General features: G+C 33.2%; 1 protein-coding gene across 2 annotated transcripts in view; it reads left to right on the top strand.

Annotated features, from left to right (window-relative positions):
• The window catches only part of trio (trio Rho guanine nucleotide exchange factor), a 456,894-nt gene that overhangs the window by 134,115 nt on the left and 307,311 nt on the right, over positions 1 to 15,468 (top strand). For both annotated transcript variants that reach the window (XM_089089484.1, XM_089089483.1), the window contains exons 22-24: positions 3,057 to 3,278; positions 11,333 to 11,570; positions 13,091 to 13,315. In XM_089089484.1, the coding sequence (XP_088945610.1) occupies positions 3,057 to 3,278; positions 11,333 to 11,570; positions 13,091 to 13,315 (685 nt within the window). The remainder of the gene's footprint in view (positions 1 to 3,056; positions 3,279 to 11,332; positions 11,571 to 13,090; positions 13,316 to 15,468) is intronic.

Below are 15,468 nucleotides of genomic sequence, written 5' to 3'. Positions count from 1 at the left end.
CTGTTCTTCCACCCTTCCGTAACCGTAAGCATTCTAAAATCTATTGCATCATTTAAAGCACACAACAGTATGCTTTAGTTTTTTCAAGGCGTCAAGCAAGATGAATGGAAAGAAGTAATGGAAATACACTTAATGTATCATGCATAATAGTGTCACTTCCCGAAGATCTCAGAAATTTAAGATCTATATTTTTCATTTTTTTCAAGACAGTAGCTTTTAATTTCCATTGCTATAATTAAAAAATATGTCTACAATATATTGTGTTTTCAGTAAAGGACAAATAACACAATAGACCTCACAATATTTACGTCTAGGGTGGGAGGAGGCTATAGTACGATTTTTAATTATTTAGGATTTAGTTATTCATTTGTATCAATATCTGTCATCCTAATGCTTGATATGACTATTTATTTTGATTTTTTTCCCTTTTTTATTTATTTATTCTTGAGAGTAATTTCTAATCAAATAAAGTTTGAGTTATTATAAGACTTTATTTCTACTCCTCTTAAGAGCCTTTAATTTCAATTGAAAACCCTTTTATTGGAAGTTCTATTAAAATTAATTTCTTTTCTTTTTTTGATGATCGGAGTTTTATTATCGGTTTATATAATGAATATTTCTCCAGTTTTTCAGTTTTTCGGCTTAAAACTTAAAATATCATATTTTGATTTAAATTCTTAAGCTGCATAAAATGATCTGAATGCTACCTTTCATTGTTTTCAAGATAATTCTTGCATAAATTTCGTTCAACTTTAAATCAATGTTTGGAACGATTCTTGAACTAAGATTTTGATTCAACAGCAATTTTAAATAATATAAACGAAAGAATCCCCATGGGATAACCTACAAATGGTTAGACATGAATGAAAATGGAATAAGAGAATACATTTATATCAGAGGCAGCCCATAGCTCCATATTTCGGACTCTTTTAAAGTCTTTTATTTTCAACTTTGGCGAGATCGTTTGCTTATTTTCGTTTGGAATAGACATTATTTTGACGATATGGATGCACATAATATCTTTTGACTGAGTTCATCATCCCTCTCGACCTTACCTGAAAATTAAATTAAAAAAAGAGTTTTTTAAACTGAAAGTAAGGAGCGACATTAAAACTTAAAACGAACAGAAATTCTTCCGTATATGAAAGGGGCTGTCCCCTCCTCAACGCCTCGCTCTTTACGCTAAAGTTTTTTATTGTTTTAAAAAATAAATTTGTGAGACAGAGTCAAACTTTAGAGTAAAGAGCGAGGCGTTGTGGAGGGGATAGCCCCTTCCATATAAGGAATAACTTCTGTACGTTTTAAGTTTTAATTTCGCTCCTTACTTTCAGTTTAAAAACTTGTTTTTTTTTATTTAATATTTGATCGGTTTTTAGTTAATACAGCTTTTATTTTGGTTAACTGTCATTGAATAAGTAAACAAAATTTGCATAAAAATTTTACTTTTCTTTTCTTAAATGGCTGTCTCTAAATTTGGTTCTGACGTAATTTACAAATTAACTTACGTAACGAACTTCTATATTCGTATATTTTTCTTCTGGCAGAAAATACACAGTTGCGGATTTTTGCAGATATGAGCTTGAAACCTATGTTATAGGTTTTTCTGATACGCTGAATCTGACGGTGTGATTTTCATTAAAATTCTTTCACTTTTAGGGGATGTTTCCCCCTCTTTAACAAATCAGGTAAATTTTCTCAGGCTCTTAGCCTTTGATGAGTGATACTAAACTTAATAAAATTTATATATTTAAAATCAGCATTATAAGACCATTCTTTTGATAAATTTATTGACATCAAAGTTCCGTTTTTAAAAGTTACGATTACTATTGAGCCGTATCACTTGTTTTTTTTTTATTTTTTTTATTACGTATATGTCATTACGTATATGATGGGGTTCTCCCCTTAGTCAATACCATGCTCTTTACATTAAAAGTAAAAAAAAAAATTAATAAACAACCCCCTGAATCACAAAGGCCTTTTAATTAGAATAGAGAGGACTTTTGAAAGCACTAAAAAAAACTGTAGCGTAAATAGCGAGGTATTGACTTGGGGGAGAACCCCCTCATATACGTAATAATTTCTGTTCATTTTAAGTTGTAATGTTGCTTCTTACTTTCAATTGAAAAAACTTGTTTTTTAAATTTAATTTCTGATCGTTTTTTAAATAATGCTTGAAAATCCGGCGCCCCCTTCAAAGAAATGTCCCTTACCCCAAAGAAACATCCTCCACGGAAAGATTCTCCCGAGTAACCCCCTCCTCCAGCCCCCCCACCAGAAAAAAATTCTCCCTGAAAATGTCTGTATACTTCCCAATAACCAATACAATATGTAAGCAATGGGCAAAGTTCATAACTTGTAGCCCTTCCCCTGGGAACTGTGGGGGATTAAGTCATCGTAAAAGACATATTTATTAGATGTTCGACTATGCTGAACAAAATGGCTATCTCAAAATTTTAATTGGGTGACTTTGAGAAAAAAATGAGTGTGGGAGGGAGTCTAGTTGCCCTCCATTTCTTTGGGTCACTTAAAAAGGGCACTATAACTTTTAATTTCCGTTCCAATGAGCCCTCTTACGATATTCTAGGACCACTGGGTCAATACGATTACCCCTGGGGAAAAGAAAAAAAAAAACAAAAAAAACAAATAAACACGCACCCGTGATCTTTCTTCTGGAAAAAAATGCGAAAGTCCACATTTTGGTAGGTAAGAGCTTGAAACCTCTCCAGTACGGTTTTATGATATGCTGAATATGATAATGTGATTTTAAATAAGAGTTTATGACTTTTAGGGTGTCTTTATCACTTTTTTCGAAAATCACCCACATTTTCTCAGGCGCTTAACTTTTGATGAGTAAGATTAAACTCCCCTATTAGGGAGTGGTTACTCCCCTCAAGGAACATCATACATGAAGTACCTAACGTTTTAAAGAAATTTATTTTCAAATAAGTAATGTTTTATTGTTTTTTAAGCGTGTCAAATTTTGTTTACGATGTTTCTTTAAATAATATAAAGAGTAATTAACTTTTTTAACTACTTTTTATTTTTATTTTGTTTAGGCAGCAGCTTGAAAATCGCCTCGGAATTGCTGACTCTTTTGAGGATATTGACGAAGTAGCATCTACTGGTAGTGGAAGCACATCGTCCGACCCTTCAATAGAAAGCAAACTAAATGAGGTAGTGGCAGCCACTGCCACACTGACTGTTACTGGAACTGAGATTGTTCCAAAAGACTCCAAAGAATTGACAGAGGAAAGAAGAAAATCTGCCAGGAGGAAAGAGTAAGCCCTGTTCCGTTTTCTCTTCTATTTTAGAATGAACGTCAAATCGAGGTAGTTATGGTAAAAATAATTCAAATCACAAAAAGAAATGTCTAGCTGGATGAAATTTTTATTGAAAAATCACCTAACATTGTTTTTTTTTTTTTTTTTTTTTTTTTTTTTTTTTTTTTTTTTTTTTTTTTTTTTTTTAATAAGCTTAGACATAAAAAGGAAGATATTTTAATAAGACCCTGTAATGAATATGACAGTCAAAATTTCTGCTCAAGCGGAAATGGAAGTAAATTTGCAATGCGTTAATATATAAACTCTAGCAGTGATCTAGCTTGGAACTAGTTATGACAGCTACTTGGAATAGGAAATATTACTGGATTCTTCCAAAACAGGCAATTCGTCAGAGTAGTTATCTTGTCATGACAAAAGTTGTCATTTCATATCTAAGAAGCACAAACCATGTTATTTTTATCTAACTTTTCTTCTTTTTATTATCGTAGCTATATGAGGGTCTAACTCCCCCTCAACATTTCGTTCCCTTTATTAAAGCTTAACATCAGAAAAACAATGCTACACCACCGCTTATACGCAGGTTCTGTGGCGGTGGTATTTTTGTAATGCATTGCTTTAGCTGCAAGTTCATTGAATAGACTCTATTTCTTAACAATTGGTAAAAATTAAATTTTTCATCTTTTTAAATTTACCTCGTGTTAGCTTTTAACTGCCAAACTGTTGACATGTTTAAGATACTTTATTGGTTTTTACCTTAGTTTTAATCAGATATATTGTTATTTTGATTGTCGTGTTATATTTAAAACTTGCGAAGAATCACCTTGTTCAGATTTGTTAATGGCATGCTCTATAATCCAGCCCAGGGCCCTTTTTTCAAACCACAGAGGTTAGATCCTCACTACACTTGTAATAAACTGAGTTCGACGGTACAGAAAAAGGGACAAGATCAAAGTTTTGCTAAGTTTGCAAAGTTTTCCTCCCCCCAACAGATTTTTTTGTCTATGCCATAAGGAATCTATCTTTTTTTAAGAAATAATAGTAATAATAATTTATTTATAACCCGCTGATAAATACAGAGAAAAGCGGAGTGCAAATAAAAAAGAAAGTAAAAAACACCAAACAGCACAAATACAAAAACTCCACAATTGAACGAAAAGACGGATGAGCCCGTCATGCAGCCCGATCTTGCCAGGGGCTGACTTTAGCAGCTTAATGTGAAGTAACTCAAGCTTATTTGTCACATCAGGTGCGCTATAATTATGAATAAGTTTTGGTTCCGAGTACGTAAAGGGAAATAAAGAAGGAACTTAAGATATCGAAAGTAATACGAGCGCAGGTGCCTAACATCCTGACATTTTAGCAGACTAAAACACCAACAGAAAAAAGTACAACATGATCACAAAAAGTTGAATATAACTTACATAAAGCTTTGCGTTTAAATTTTCCCCTATTTGCTACAATTTTAGAATATCCAATCTGAATCTGTTTCTAAAATCATCTACAAGCTTATTACGCAAACTCATAATGCTGGAGCATACGGAAATACCCAGCATTTTCAAAGAAAAACAAATAGGAATAGAGAAATCAGAAAAAATATCGATTTTTTTTCATTTTCTGCCATGAAGCCTAAGATTCTGGGCACTTTTAGCTTTGAAGACCAGGATATAACCCCCCTCCCTCCCTTATCTGTTTCCAGCTGCCGTTAGGCTGGGTGACAAGCATTCCATTTTCCCTGTAACAAAATACCCCCCACCTGAAACGTCGACAATTATCGACGCCCTGTATGCCATCAGTGCCTCTGGAAGATTCTTTTATTTTCCCCCGTTTTGTCGCCCAGAAGGTTGCCGCATAAAAATTGCAGGCCATCCCACGAGGAGCCGAAACCCATTCTATAGTCACAGTGTTTGCAAAGTACCAAAGAGAGGACTAAGCTAGATACAGTCATTAGTACTATTGATCTATTCTGGGCCAGATTCAAAAACGTAAGCTAAGACATCATGAAGGAAAATACTTTGTTTAAGGCAAAAAGCCGAAATTTCCTAGATTCAAACTAAAATTTTGTGTGAAACTCATAATTTTGATCATTGAAAACATCAGTTCATACTCCATTTAAGGAAATGATTTCTCTGAGTCTCTAAAAGAAATCTTTACAAACTTCAAAAGGCATGCCTTTAAGCGATTTTAATTAAAGAGCTCAAAGAGATCTTAAACTTTTCTCAACTCTCCTTCAAGTATTGCCATCTTCTTTTTCAATAATTAATTTAAAAAAAACTCCGAAAAATAAGTTTTTCAAAGAAAAGTAAAGGCCATTTTAAACTTAAGCTCAGCAGATACAAATACCTGTTAAAATTCAAACTCAAAACGACCAGAAATTACTATTAAAGGATAAATGAAATCCAAAACGAGCAGAAATTCAATAAACAATCATAGCAAAAAACATGCAACAAGTAATAATATAAATGAATAAATAGATATTAAAGCGAGTAATGCTTAGATTGAATATGAAAAAATATTTAGAGTGAATATGAAAAAATATTGAATATGAAAAAAATATATTTGGCATTGAAGTATAAATGAAACTTAAAACGAACAGAAATTAAACAAACAATCAAACAATTAATGTAAATGAATAAATAAATCTTAAAACGAGTGAAACTTGAGTTGAATATTGAAATTAAGCTTGAAGCGAATAAAACTCCCTACAAACAAGAGTTTGGGTATCCCCTCCTTCTCTTAGTCCAAAAGTCTAAAACCCACTGGGTAATTGGCGCTTTAATGAAAACCAATTATATGAAAAATATTGTAGTTTGTACTTAATATTGAAAATAAACATTAAAATTATGGTAAAATTTTGAACTGATGAGTTTTCAGTAATTAATATCATTATACATCGAAAAATCAGTTTAATTTATTAGTTCTTTCTAAAGTTGTTCAACACCAATGTAGTTTCACTACAAAAATGAGTTTACTGCCCCCTTCCTTAACTGTAAATACAAACCAAAAGTCTACTGCGTCATTGGCGTTTAACTGAAAACGAATTATATTACAAATATTTTCTGTTCCAGTTCTTACAGCATTGAAAAAAAAAAATTAAATTGAAATAAAATCTTTAAATGATGTATCTTTCAACAGTTAATATCATTATACATCAAATATTCAATTTGATGTTGTTTATAATTTCCAAGACTGTTCAAGACGCATATAGTTTTCAGTAAAGCGCCAATGACGCAGTAGGTTTTAGACTTTTACTTCCAATCTCTGATGTTTATACGAACATTACTTCCATAAGAACCATATATGCCCCCAAGGCATAACTTATTACCCTTGCCCTGAAGACTGTGGAGGACGTGTTCTGCTCAAAGATATAATTTCCGGACATTTAAACTATGTTGAACAAAATGGGTGTCTAAAAATTTTGATCGAACGCGTTTGGGGACATGGGGGGCGTGGAAGGGGTGTTAGTTGCCTTCCAATCACTTTCGACTATTAAAAAGGGCACTAGCCATTTCAATTTCCAATCAAATGAGCCCTTTTCGAAGTTTCTACAACAACGCTTTCTATGAAAATCTTATTGGCCCCCAGGGCATTACTTATAACCCTTGCCCTGAGGAATGTGGGGGGGGGGGATTTTCATCCTCAAAGACCTAATATCCAGAATTTTCAACTACGTTGAAGAAAATGGCTATCGAAAAATTTTGATTGGATATATTTGGGAAAAAGGTGTGCGTTAGAGGTGGCTAGTTGCCCTCCAATAACTTTCGACTATTAAGAAGGGCACCAGTCCTTTGAATTTCTAACCGAATTTCTAACCGAGAGTCCTTTTTGATGTTTCTACGACAAAGCTTTCTATAAAAAGCTTAGATGCCCTCAGGGCGTAACTTACAAAACGTGCCCTGAGGGCTATGAAGGGAGTGTCCTCCTCGAAAACTTCATTTCAGTCTAGAAATCAGTTATATTGAGCCAAATGTCTACAGTATTTCAAAACTTTGATTCGATGGCTTTGGAAAATTGGTTGCCGTAGAAGAGATATTCGTTGCCTTCCATCCTCATCTGCTCCTGAGAAAAGACACCAGAACTCTCGGTTTCCAATCAAATGAGCCCTCTTTGAAGATTCTACGACAACCCCTTCCATATGAAGTACCTCTGGGAAAAAAAATAATAATGAATCATAGGCAGCTCAATAGAGCTACCTAAGTAAAGAACGATGTGGGCACAATGTATTATTTATTTTCCATACCCGGGCACTTCGTATCGAAGGAGTTGTCGTAGAAACTTCGAAAAGAGCTCGTTCGATTGGAAATAGAAAGAGCTGATGCCCTTTTTGATAGTTGAAAGTGATTGGAGGGCACCTAGCCCCCCCCCCCCACGTCTATCCCCCCACTTCTAATAGTCGAAAGTGATTAGAGGGCAACTAACCCACCTCTCACGCCCACCTTTTCCCCAAACACATCTACCCAAAATGTTGAGATACACGTAGTTTTAAGTTCTGGAAATTCGGTCTTTGAGGATATCAACCCCCTCCCCCCCCACAGCCCTCAGGGCAAGGGTTGTAAATTATGCCTAGGGGGCATATAAGGTTTTCATATAACGCATTGTCGTAGAAACTTCATAAACGGCTTATTCGATTGGAAATTGAAATGGCTAGTGACCTTTTTAATAGTCGAAAGTGATTGGAAAGTAACTAACACGCCCTCCACGCCCACCATTTCCTCAAACAAATCCAATAAAAATTTGAGATAGCCATTTCGTTCCACGCAGTTCAAAGTTAGGAAATTATACCTTTGGGCAGGACACTCCCCCCACATTCTTCAGGGCAAGGGTTATAAGTTATGCCCTGGGGGCATATAAGGATTTTATTGAAATCTTTGTCGTAGAAACTTTAAAAAGGGCTCATTCGATTGGAAATTCAAAGGGCTAGTGCCCTTTTTAATAGTCGAAAGTGATTTGAGGGCAAATCACCCCCCTCTCACGCCCATCTTTTCCCCAAACACATCCAATCAATATTTTAGATAGCCATTTTATTCAACGTAGTTGAAAGTTTGGGAAACTAGGTCTTTAATGATGACAACCTTCCCCCCCCCATTAGCCCTCAGGGCAAGGGTTGTAAGTGATGCTCTGGGCGCATATAAGGTTTTTATTTAAAGCGTATAAACTTCAAAAGGGCTCATTCAATTGGAAATTGAAAGGGCTGGTGCCTTTTTAATAGTTGGAAGTGATTGGAGAGCGACTAACGCCCGCCCCTCTCACGCCCACCATTTTCCCAAACACATCCAATCAAAATTTTGAGACATCCAATTTGTTCAGCGTAGTTGAAAGTTCTTGAAATTAGGTCTTTCAGGATGATAAACCCCTCAGAGCCCTCAGTGCAAGGGTTGTAAGTTATGCCCTGGGGACATATAAAGTTTATATAGAAAGTTGTTATAGAAATTTCAAAAAGAGCTCATTTGATTGGAAATTGAAATTGCCCTTTTTAATAGTCGAAAGTGACTGGAGAGTAATTAACCTCCCTCTTACGCCCACCATTTCCCCAAAAACATTCAATCAAAGTTTAGAGATATCTATTTTGTTCAACGTAGTTGAAAGTTCTGGAAATTATGTATTTAAGGATGGCAAACCCCTTAGAGCCCCAAGGGCAAAGGTTGTTCTGCCCTGGGGGCATATAAGGTTTTCATAGATAGAGTTGTCGTAAAACTTCAAAGGGGGCACATTCAATTCGAAATTGAGAGGGCTAGTGCCCTTTGTAATAGTCGAAAGTGATTGGAGGGTAGCTAACCCCCCTCTCACGCCCACCATTCCTCCAAACACCTCCAATCAAAATTTTCAGATAGCCATGTTGTTCAAGGTAGTAGAAAGTTCTGGAAATTAGGTCTTTGAGAATGCCCTCCCAGCACTCAGGGCAAGGTTTGTAAGTTATGCCCTGGGGGCATATAAGATTTTTATTAAAGGTTTTGCCGTAGAAACTTCAAAATGTCTCATTTGATTAAAAATTGAAAGGGCTAGGGTCATTTATAATAGTTGAAAGTGCTTGGAGAGCGACTACCGCCGCTCTCACGCCCACCATATCCCCAAACACATCCAATCAAAATTTTGAGATAGCCATTTTGTTTAACGCAGTTGAAAGTTCTAGAAATTCGGTCTTAGAGGATGACAACCACCCTAACAGACCTTAGGGCAAGGGTTGTTATTTATGCCCTGGGGGCATATAAGGTGTTTATAGAAAGCGTTGTCGTTTCCAAAAGGGCTCATTCGATTGGAAATCGAAAGGCCTAGTGCCTTTTTTAATAGTCGAAAGTGATTGGAAGGCTTGACGTTTTTATAGTAAGGATCGATGTGGGTATAATGTATTATTTTTTGTCGTTGTTGTTGTTTAGACCAGGGCACTTCGTATCGAAGGAGTTGCCGTGGGAACTTCGAAAAGGGCTCATTCGATTGAAAATACAAATGAGTGTGCATTGTCAGTTTAATATACATATACTGATATTTAGTAATCAAAATGTTAATATTATTTAATTTATTAAAGTTGCAAGATCAAAAACATTTATATTTTTTTCAGTAAACTATAAATTTGGTACTGACCAAGGGACGCCATAGGGGTTTTGAAGCCAACTTAAGTTAAATTTTGTTCGTTCCGATTTTGAATCGGTTGATTATTATAATTTCTGCTCGAGTCAATTTTTATTCATGTAACGAAGATGATCTGTGGTAGTTTCATGATTGGTGGATTATTTGATTTTATTTTTGTTCCTTTTTTGTTTAATGGAGTTCATCAATTTTCTTTGAAAAACTTATTTTGTGGAAAAAGTTTTTTTTAATTAATAATAAAACATTGGAGCCGTATGGCCTTTACTATAGGCAACGTTATAGTGTTCCCTATAGTAAAGCGTTATATTGTTTGTAGATAAAGTGGTTCTAGATAAAGTAGAAGAAAATATTTTTTGCATAGTCAAATGTTTTAGTTTTACCGGTTATTTTAAAATTCTTGAAAAAGCTATGCATGATAAAATTAGTAAATTTGCGGAAGAAAGAGGAATCATACCACCAAACCAACATGGATTTCGGAAAGGGCACTCGATGGATCAATCCTATCACCCATTTTACTTCTAAAGTGGAAGAAATTTCTAGGTAAGGGTTTTTACACCTCAGCTTTATTTATTGACATGTCGAAAGATTTTGATACAATAAACCATCGTCTTTTAGATAGAAAGTTAAAGAAATATAATTTTCCACCGTGGATTGCTTGTTGGATTGAATCATATTTATCGGATAGATCACAGGTGGTTATCGTTGGAGTAAAAAAATCACGAGAACACCTAATTACTTGCAGAGTTCTACAAGGGTCAATTTTAGGGAGCTATGGGACATAATGTAGGAAAATACTTTTCTATGTCTTATTTATACCTTGGACATAGTAAATTTGATGAAGAATTATTTTACAATATCAATTGCATTTGAAACTGTTTTACTATTCCCAGCTTTATCTGTTTAAACCATTTTTGAAATCATGGCAAACGCGCTGAATGATCTAATGACTAGGAGTAACCGTTTACTGATTAATTAAAAAAAAACAAATTACATGATTTTCTCTACCATTGAAAGGGTAAATACTAAACTAAGTTTAACAGTTGATAAATTTTTGATAGGCGAGGTTTCAAAATTTCAATATTTAGGTGTAATCATTGATGAATTATTGTCATGGAAAGAACATACAAATGTAAACCATACACAAAATTTAAACCATACAAAATCGAACTGTCAAGTCAACCTATTTTAACAGATTTAATTCTAAAGAAGCTTTTCTTAAATCCAAGTAAAACAGTAAAACATATTTATCTGCTCCAAACTGCTGTTTTCATGTATAAATACATAAATGGTCTAGCACCCCCAGGACTAACACAACTTACCCTCTTTCATTTATAGACCTATTATCAATGCAAGCTAAACTTTATTTGCTAAGTATTAAGGTATTTAAAATAAAAATATTGGCGTTTTTTTTTTTTGTTTTTTTTGTTAGGCCTAATAAGTTAAAATTAAAATTTGTTTCAATTTTTTAGGTTCATTATGGCAGAGCTTCTTCAAACTGAGCAGACATATGTGAAAGATCTCGATTGTTGTGTACAATACTACCTTGTCGAATCTCGAAACAATCCACCACTGAATCTTCAAGGGAAAGATTGTGTTATATTCTCAAATATTGAAGAAGTCTTAGAATTTCACCGGGAAATATTCCTTAAAGAACTGGAAAAATATGAATCCATGCCAGAAGATGTTGGCCATTGTTTTGTTACTTGGGTAGGTACTTACATGAACACTCTTGTTTGAAAAGGAGCTCTTGTTTTTATCCAAACTCATTTAAGTCCAAACTCGGAGGAATAAATATCTACCACAGATCCAGTCCCAATAACATTAATAACTGATAAGAGAGGAAACTAAAGTTCCTCCCGGCGAGGGACTTAATCACTCACATCTAGTGTAACCCAGCAGAATTTCGACATTATTTGTAAAAACCTAAATAAATACACTAGCTATATTTATTTTAGAATTTTTTGTTACTTTTGCTTTACATTCGACAAATAAAACCTTACTTGTGTATGAAAGTAAAAAGTATTTTTTAGAATCGTTTTTGTTCTTTGGTCACTGTTAAGGCCCTTGGTCCTGATTACCAGATAAACGTCATTTTCTTTTTGTCTCTTTAGCTAAGTTTAATTATTCCCACTCGGAGATTCCCTGTGTCACCCCTCCTCCTTTTCTTTCTACTGCGTTATCTTTTGTTTTCACTTTTAGTGTAATATTTTTTCTCCCAGATCGAATTATCTTGTACAGTTATAGCGCAGAAAGATTACTCATTCCCGAGAAAAATGTATTTTGGGGCGTAAGGTTTTGGTAAGATTTACCGGAAATTGAAAAGGAGAATAATTTTGAATGAGAAAACTTTACGTGGCACCCTGCTTTGGCTGGGATTGGCTGGACCATGTGTGTTGTATCTTGGGTGATTTTTTAACCCTAGTCCTGAGATGTGTTGCCAGGTTGGGCTATTTTTAGCCATTGGGCTATAAAATTTTCACATTCGTGGGACAAGTGATTAAAACCCCGCTAGGCGGGGTTTTGGGCTATAGTATTTCAAATCTTGCTACTTTTGGGCTAGAAATTTAAGTCGCTGGAAACCCCCCAAAAAAATCATATTTGTTATATCTGTTTGGTTATTTTCTTCTCCTCCTTCTCCCACTTAAAAGATTATATGCATTAGGGTCTCCTTAGACCAGGTGCTGGTATTATTTTCAAAACCATTAAGCAAACAGTTTTGGTCTTTTCCTGGGCCTCTACGTCTATTGGCAGGGGTGGATCGGTAGTTGTATCAACATCAGTATTCTTAAACAGGAAGAAATTAGAAATTGAATTAAATACAAAATCATTATTCCCGCATTTTTTTTTTCAAAACGAATTTTGAACATGCTTCAGATGGCTACTGGCTTTTTCTGTTTGCCTTAATTTGCTCATGTTTTACTTTTTCTTGGAAATCTCCTTTAGTTGAACTGACTTTGGAAATTTTCCGAACTTAGGAAAAGAAATAATAACACAAAACGTCTTATTGCATGAACTATAAGGTGTATTTTCTTTTTGCAAATTTAAATGTGGCCTAAATTTATTGATGTCTTTTTTTAAACAGTGCTTGTTGGTAAATTTTATTTGATGGCTTCGCCCTCATCACCTAAGGCTTCCGAAAAGACACCATAAAAATAAAGTCTAATTCATCATAAATTCAAAACAGACCAACCATAAACAACAAATCATTTGTACAAATTATGTTCCAGGCTCAGAAATTTGATATGTATGTGCAATATTGTCGAGATATGCAGGAATCCAATCAATTAGTTGCTATAGGCAACTCATTTTTCGAGGAAGTCCAACGACGATATCGTATTGAGCATCCAATTGCTGCGTACCTCATTAAGCCAGTTCAGAGGATCACTAAATATCAGCTCCTTCTTAAAGAATTGCAATCCTGCTGTGAACAAGCTGATCAGGGTGAACTTAAGGTATGAACCAATCAAGTATTTTTTAGTGTTCTGATTATAAAATTTTGAACAAACGGAGACTAATTAACTTGATTAAGCAAAATAAAAGAACAAAAATAGGTTGTTTACAATTTCTGTTCAGAGAAAAAAAAAGTTAGGGACTTCCGTGGACTTATTTGAAATTTTTTTGCGGACCAAGGCATTTTCTGAAGAGCGGGGGGGGGGGGGTAGATTCTGAAAAAGCATGCAGTTTATATGAAGTTTCTGATTTTATGTCAGTGGAAATTTTCAGAATGGAAAAGTTCCAGAATCTGGAAATTTCCAGATGGAAAGTTTCATCTTGTTTGTCGTGTTTTTTTTTCTTTTTTGTCAATATTTCTAATATTATCTACTTGGTTTTTCCCCAGTTTTGCTAGTTCTGCAATTGCTGTTTCCGATAGGACAATTAAAACCCCTTTTCTGGAAATGATGGCTGTTTAGTATAAAATCTCCTAGGTGATCGGTTCTAAGAGTAAGTTATTGTTCAATTGAAATATTTTTGTCTTAATTACCACAATAAGAAATTAATGTCTTCGAACTTTTCAAAGTTTTATATATATATATATATATATATATATATATATATATATATATATATATATATATATATATATATATATATATATATATATATATATATATATATATATATATATATATATATATATATATATATATATATATATATATATATATATATATATATATATATATATATATATATATATATATATATATATATATATATATATATATATATATATATATATATATATATATATATATATATATATATATATATATATATATATATATATATATATATATATATATATATATATATATATATATATATATATATATATATATATATATATATATATATATATATATATATATATATATATATATATATATATATATATATATATATATATATATATATATATATAATATATATATATATACATAGTACCAAAAGCTCGGCGGCTCGGCTTGGTCTTTATTTTTTGCTTTGAATCAAATCCGTATTTGGTATTTCCGGTGTTTCCAGTTTTATGTGCATATTATGTGCACTCTGTTCCATCTTGACTTGACTTTATTTAACAAAAACATATACATTAATTTTATACAAAGGAGAAGAGAGGAATCTCGTAATGTCTCCTTTATCAAACAATAGGGGGAAAAAAAAATTTTACACTTCCCGCTAACAAAGCTTCAGAAAGAAAAGAAAATTTGGTAAGAACATAACAAAATTTAAAATAAATTTAAAGAAGAAATGAAAAAAAAAAAAAAAAAAAAAAAAAAAAAAAAACATACATAATTTAACTATCGACTCACGGATATAGGGATGAGATTTACATAACAATTTATAAATAAATCAATAATACAATCAATCCCCGCTACTGTAGGCTGAAAGGACCATCTTTTTCAATTTCTTTTTATATATGTATAGTGATGGTGATTCACTTACTAATTCAAATAACTTATATTTTTTCGCAATATGAGAAAGTTGATATCTTAAACTTAGTCTTGATCTCTCAATTTTAACAAACGGGAAAAGAAACTTAATCCTAGCTCTTGATAAATGGCTATGTTTATTTTCAACCAAAAGTTTCATACTATTGAAAAAATTATCTTTATGTTGGATTTTCAAAAACCATATGCCCAAATTAAGGTGCAAAATTTGTTTTAAATCCAGAATATCAAGAAATAGAAAAGATGTTTTAATTTCAGATAATTCCTGTCTTCCTAGGGTGTGCTAAAAAATGGTCCAGATTTCTTATTGATTTATTTTGAACAATTTGGAGTCCTCGTAAATGTGAAGGGAAAGTCAGCATCCAAACGCTCGGACAATACTGGAAATAACAATCAATTAATGAAAAATATAAAGTTCTAATGATTTGGTATGGAAACAGAAACTTTAATCTATGCAAACAACCGAGATTCCACGCCACTGTTGCTTTAAGTTTACTAATATGCGTCTTAAACGACAGAGTTGAATCAATATAAATACCTAAATATCTAAATAAATCCACTCTTTTTATGGAGGAAGCTCCAATATTAATGATTTGAAATGACACAGGCTTCACTGACCTCGAACTTCTCCCAAAAACCATAAATTCCGACTTCTC

The sequence above is a fragment of the Artemia sp. Qi Xiang Cuo genome, chromosome 5 (genome assembly GCF_049724085.1).
Source record: "Artemia sp. Qi Xiang Cuo chromosome 5, ASM4972408v1, whole genome shotgun sequence".
NCBI lineage: Eukaryota > Metazoa > Arthropoda > Branchiopoda > Anostraca > Artemiidae > Artemia > Artemia sp. Qi Xiang Cuo.
Note: the sequence above shows the minus strand (reverse complement) of the source record. Positions and strands in the feature narration are given on the sequence as shown.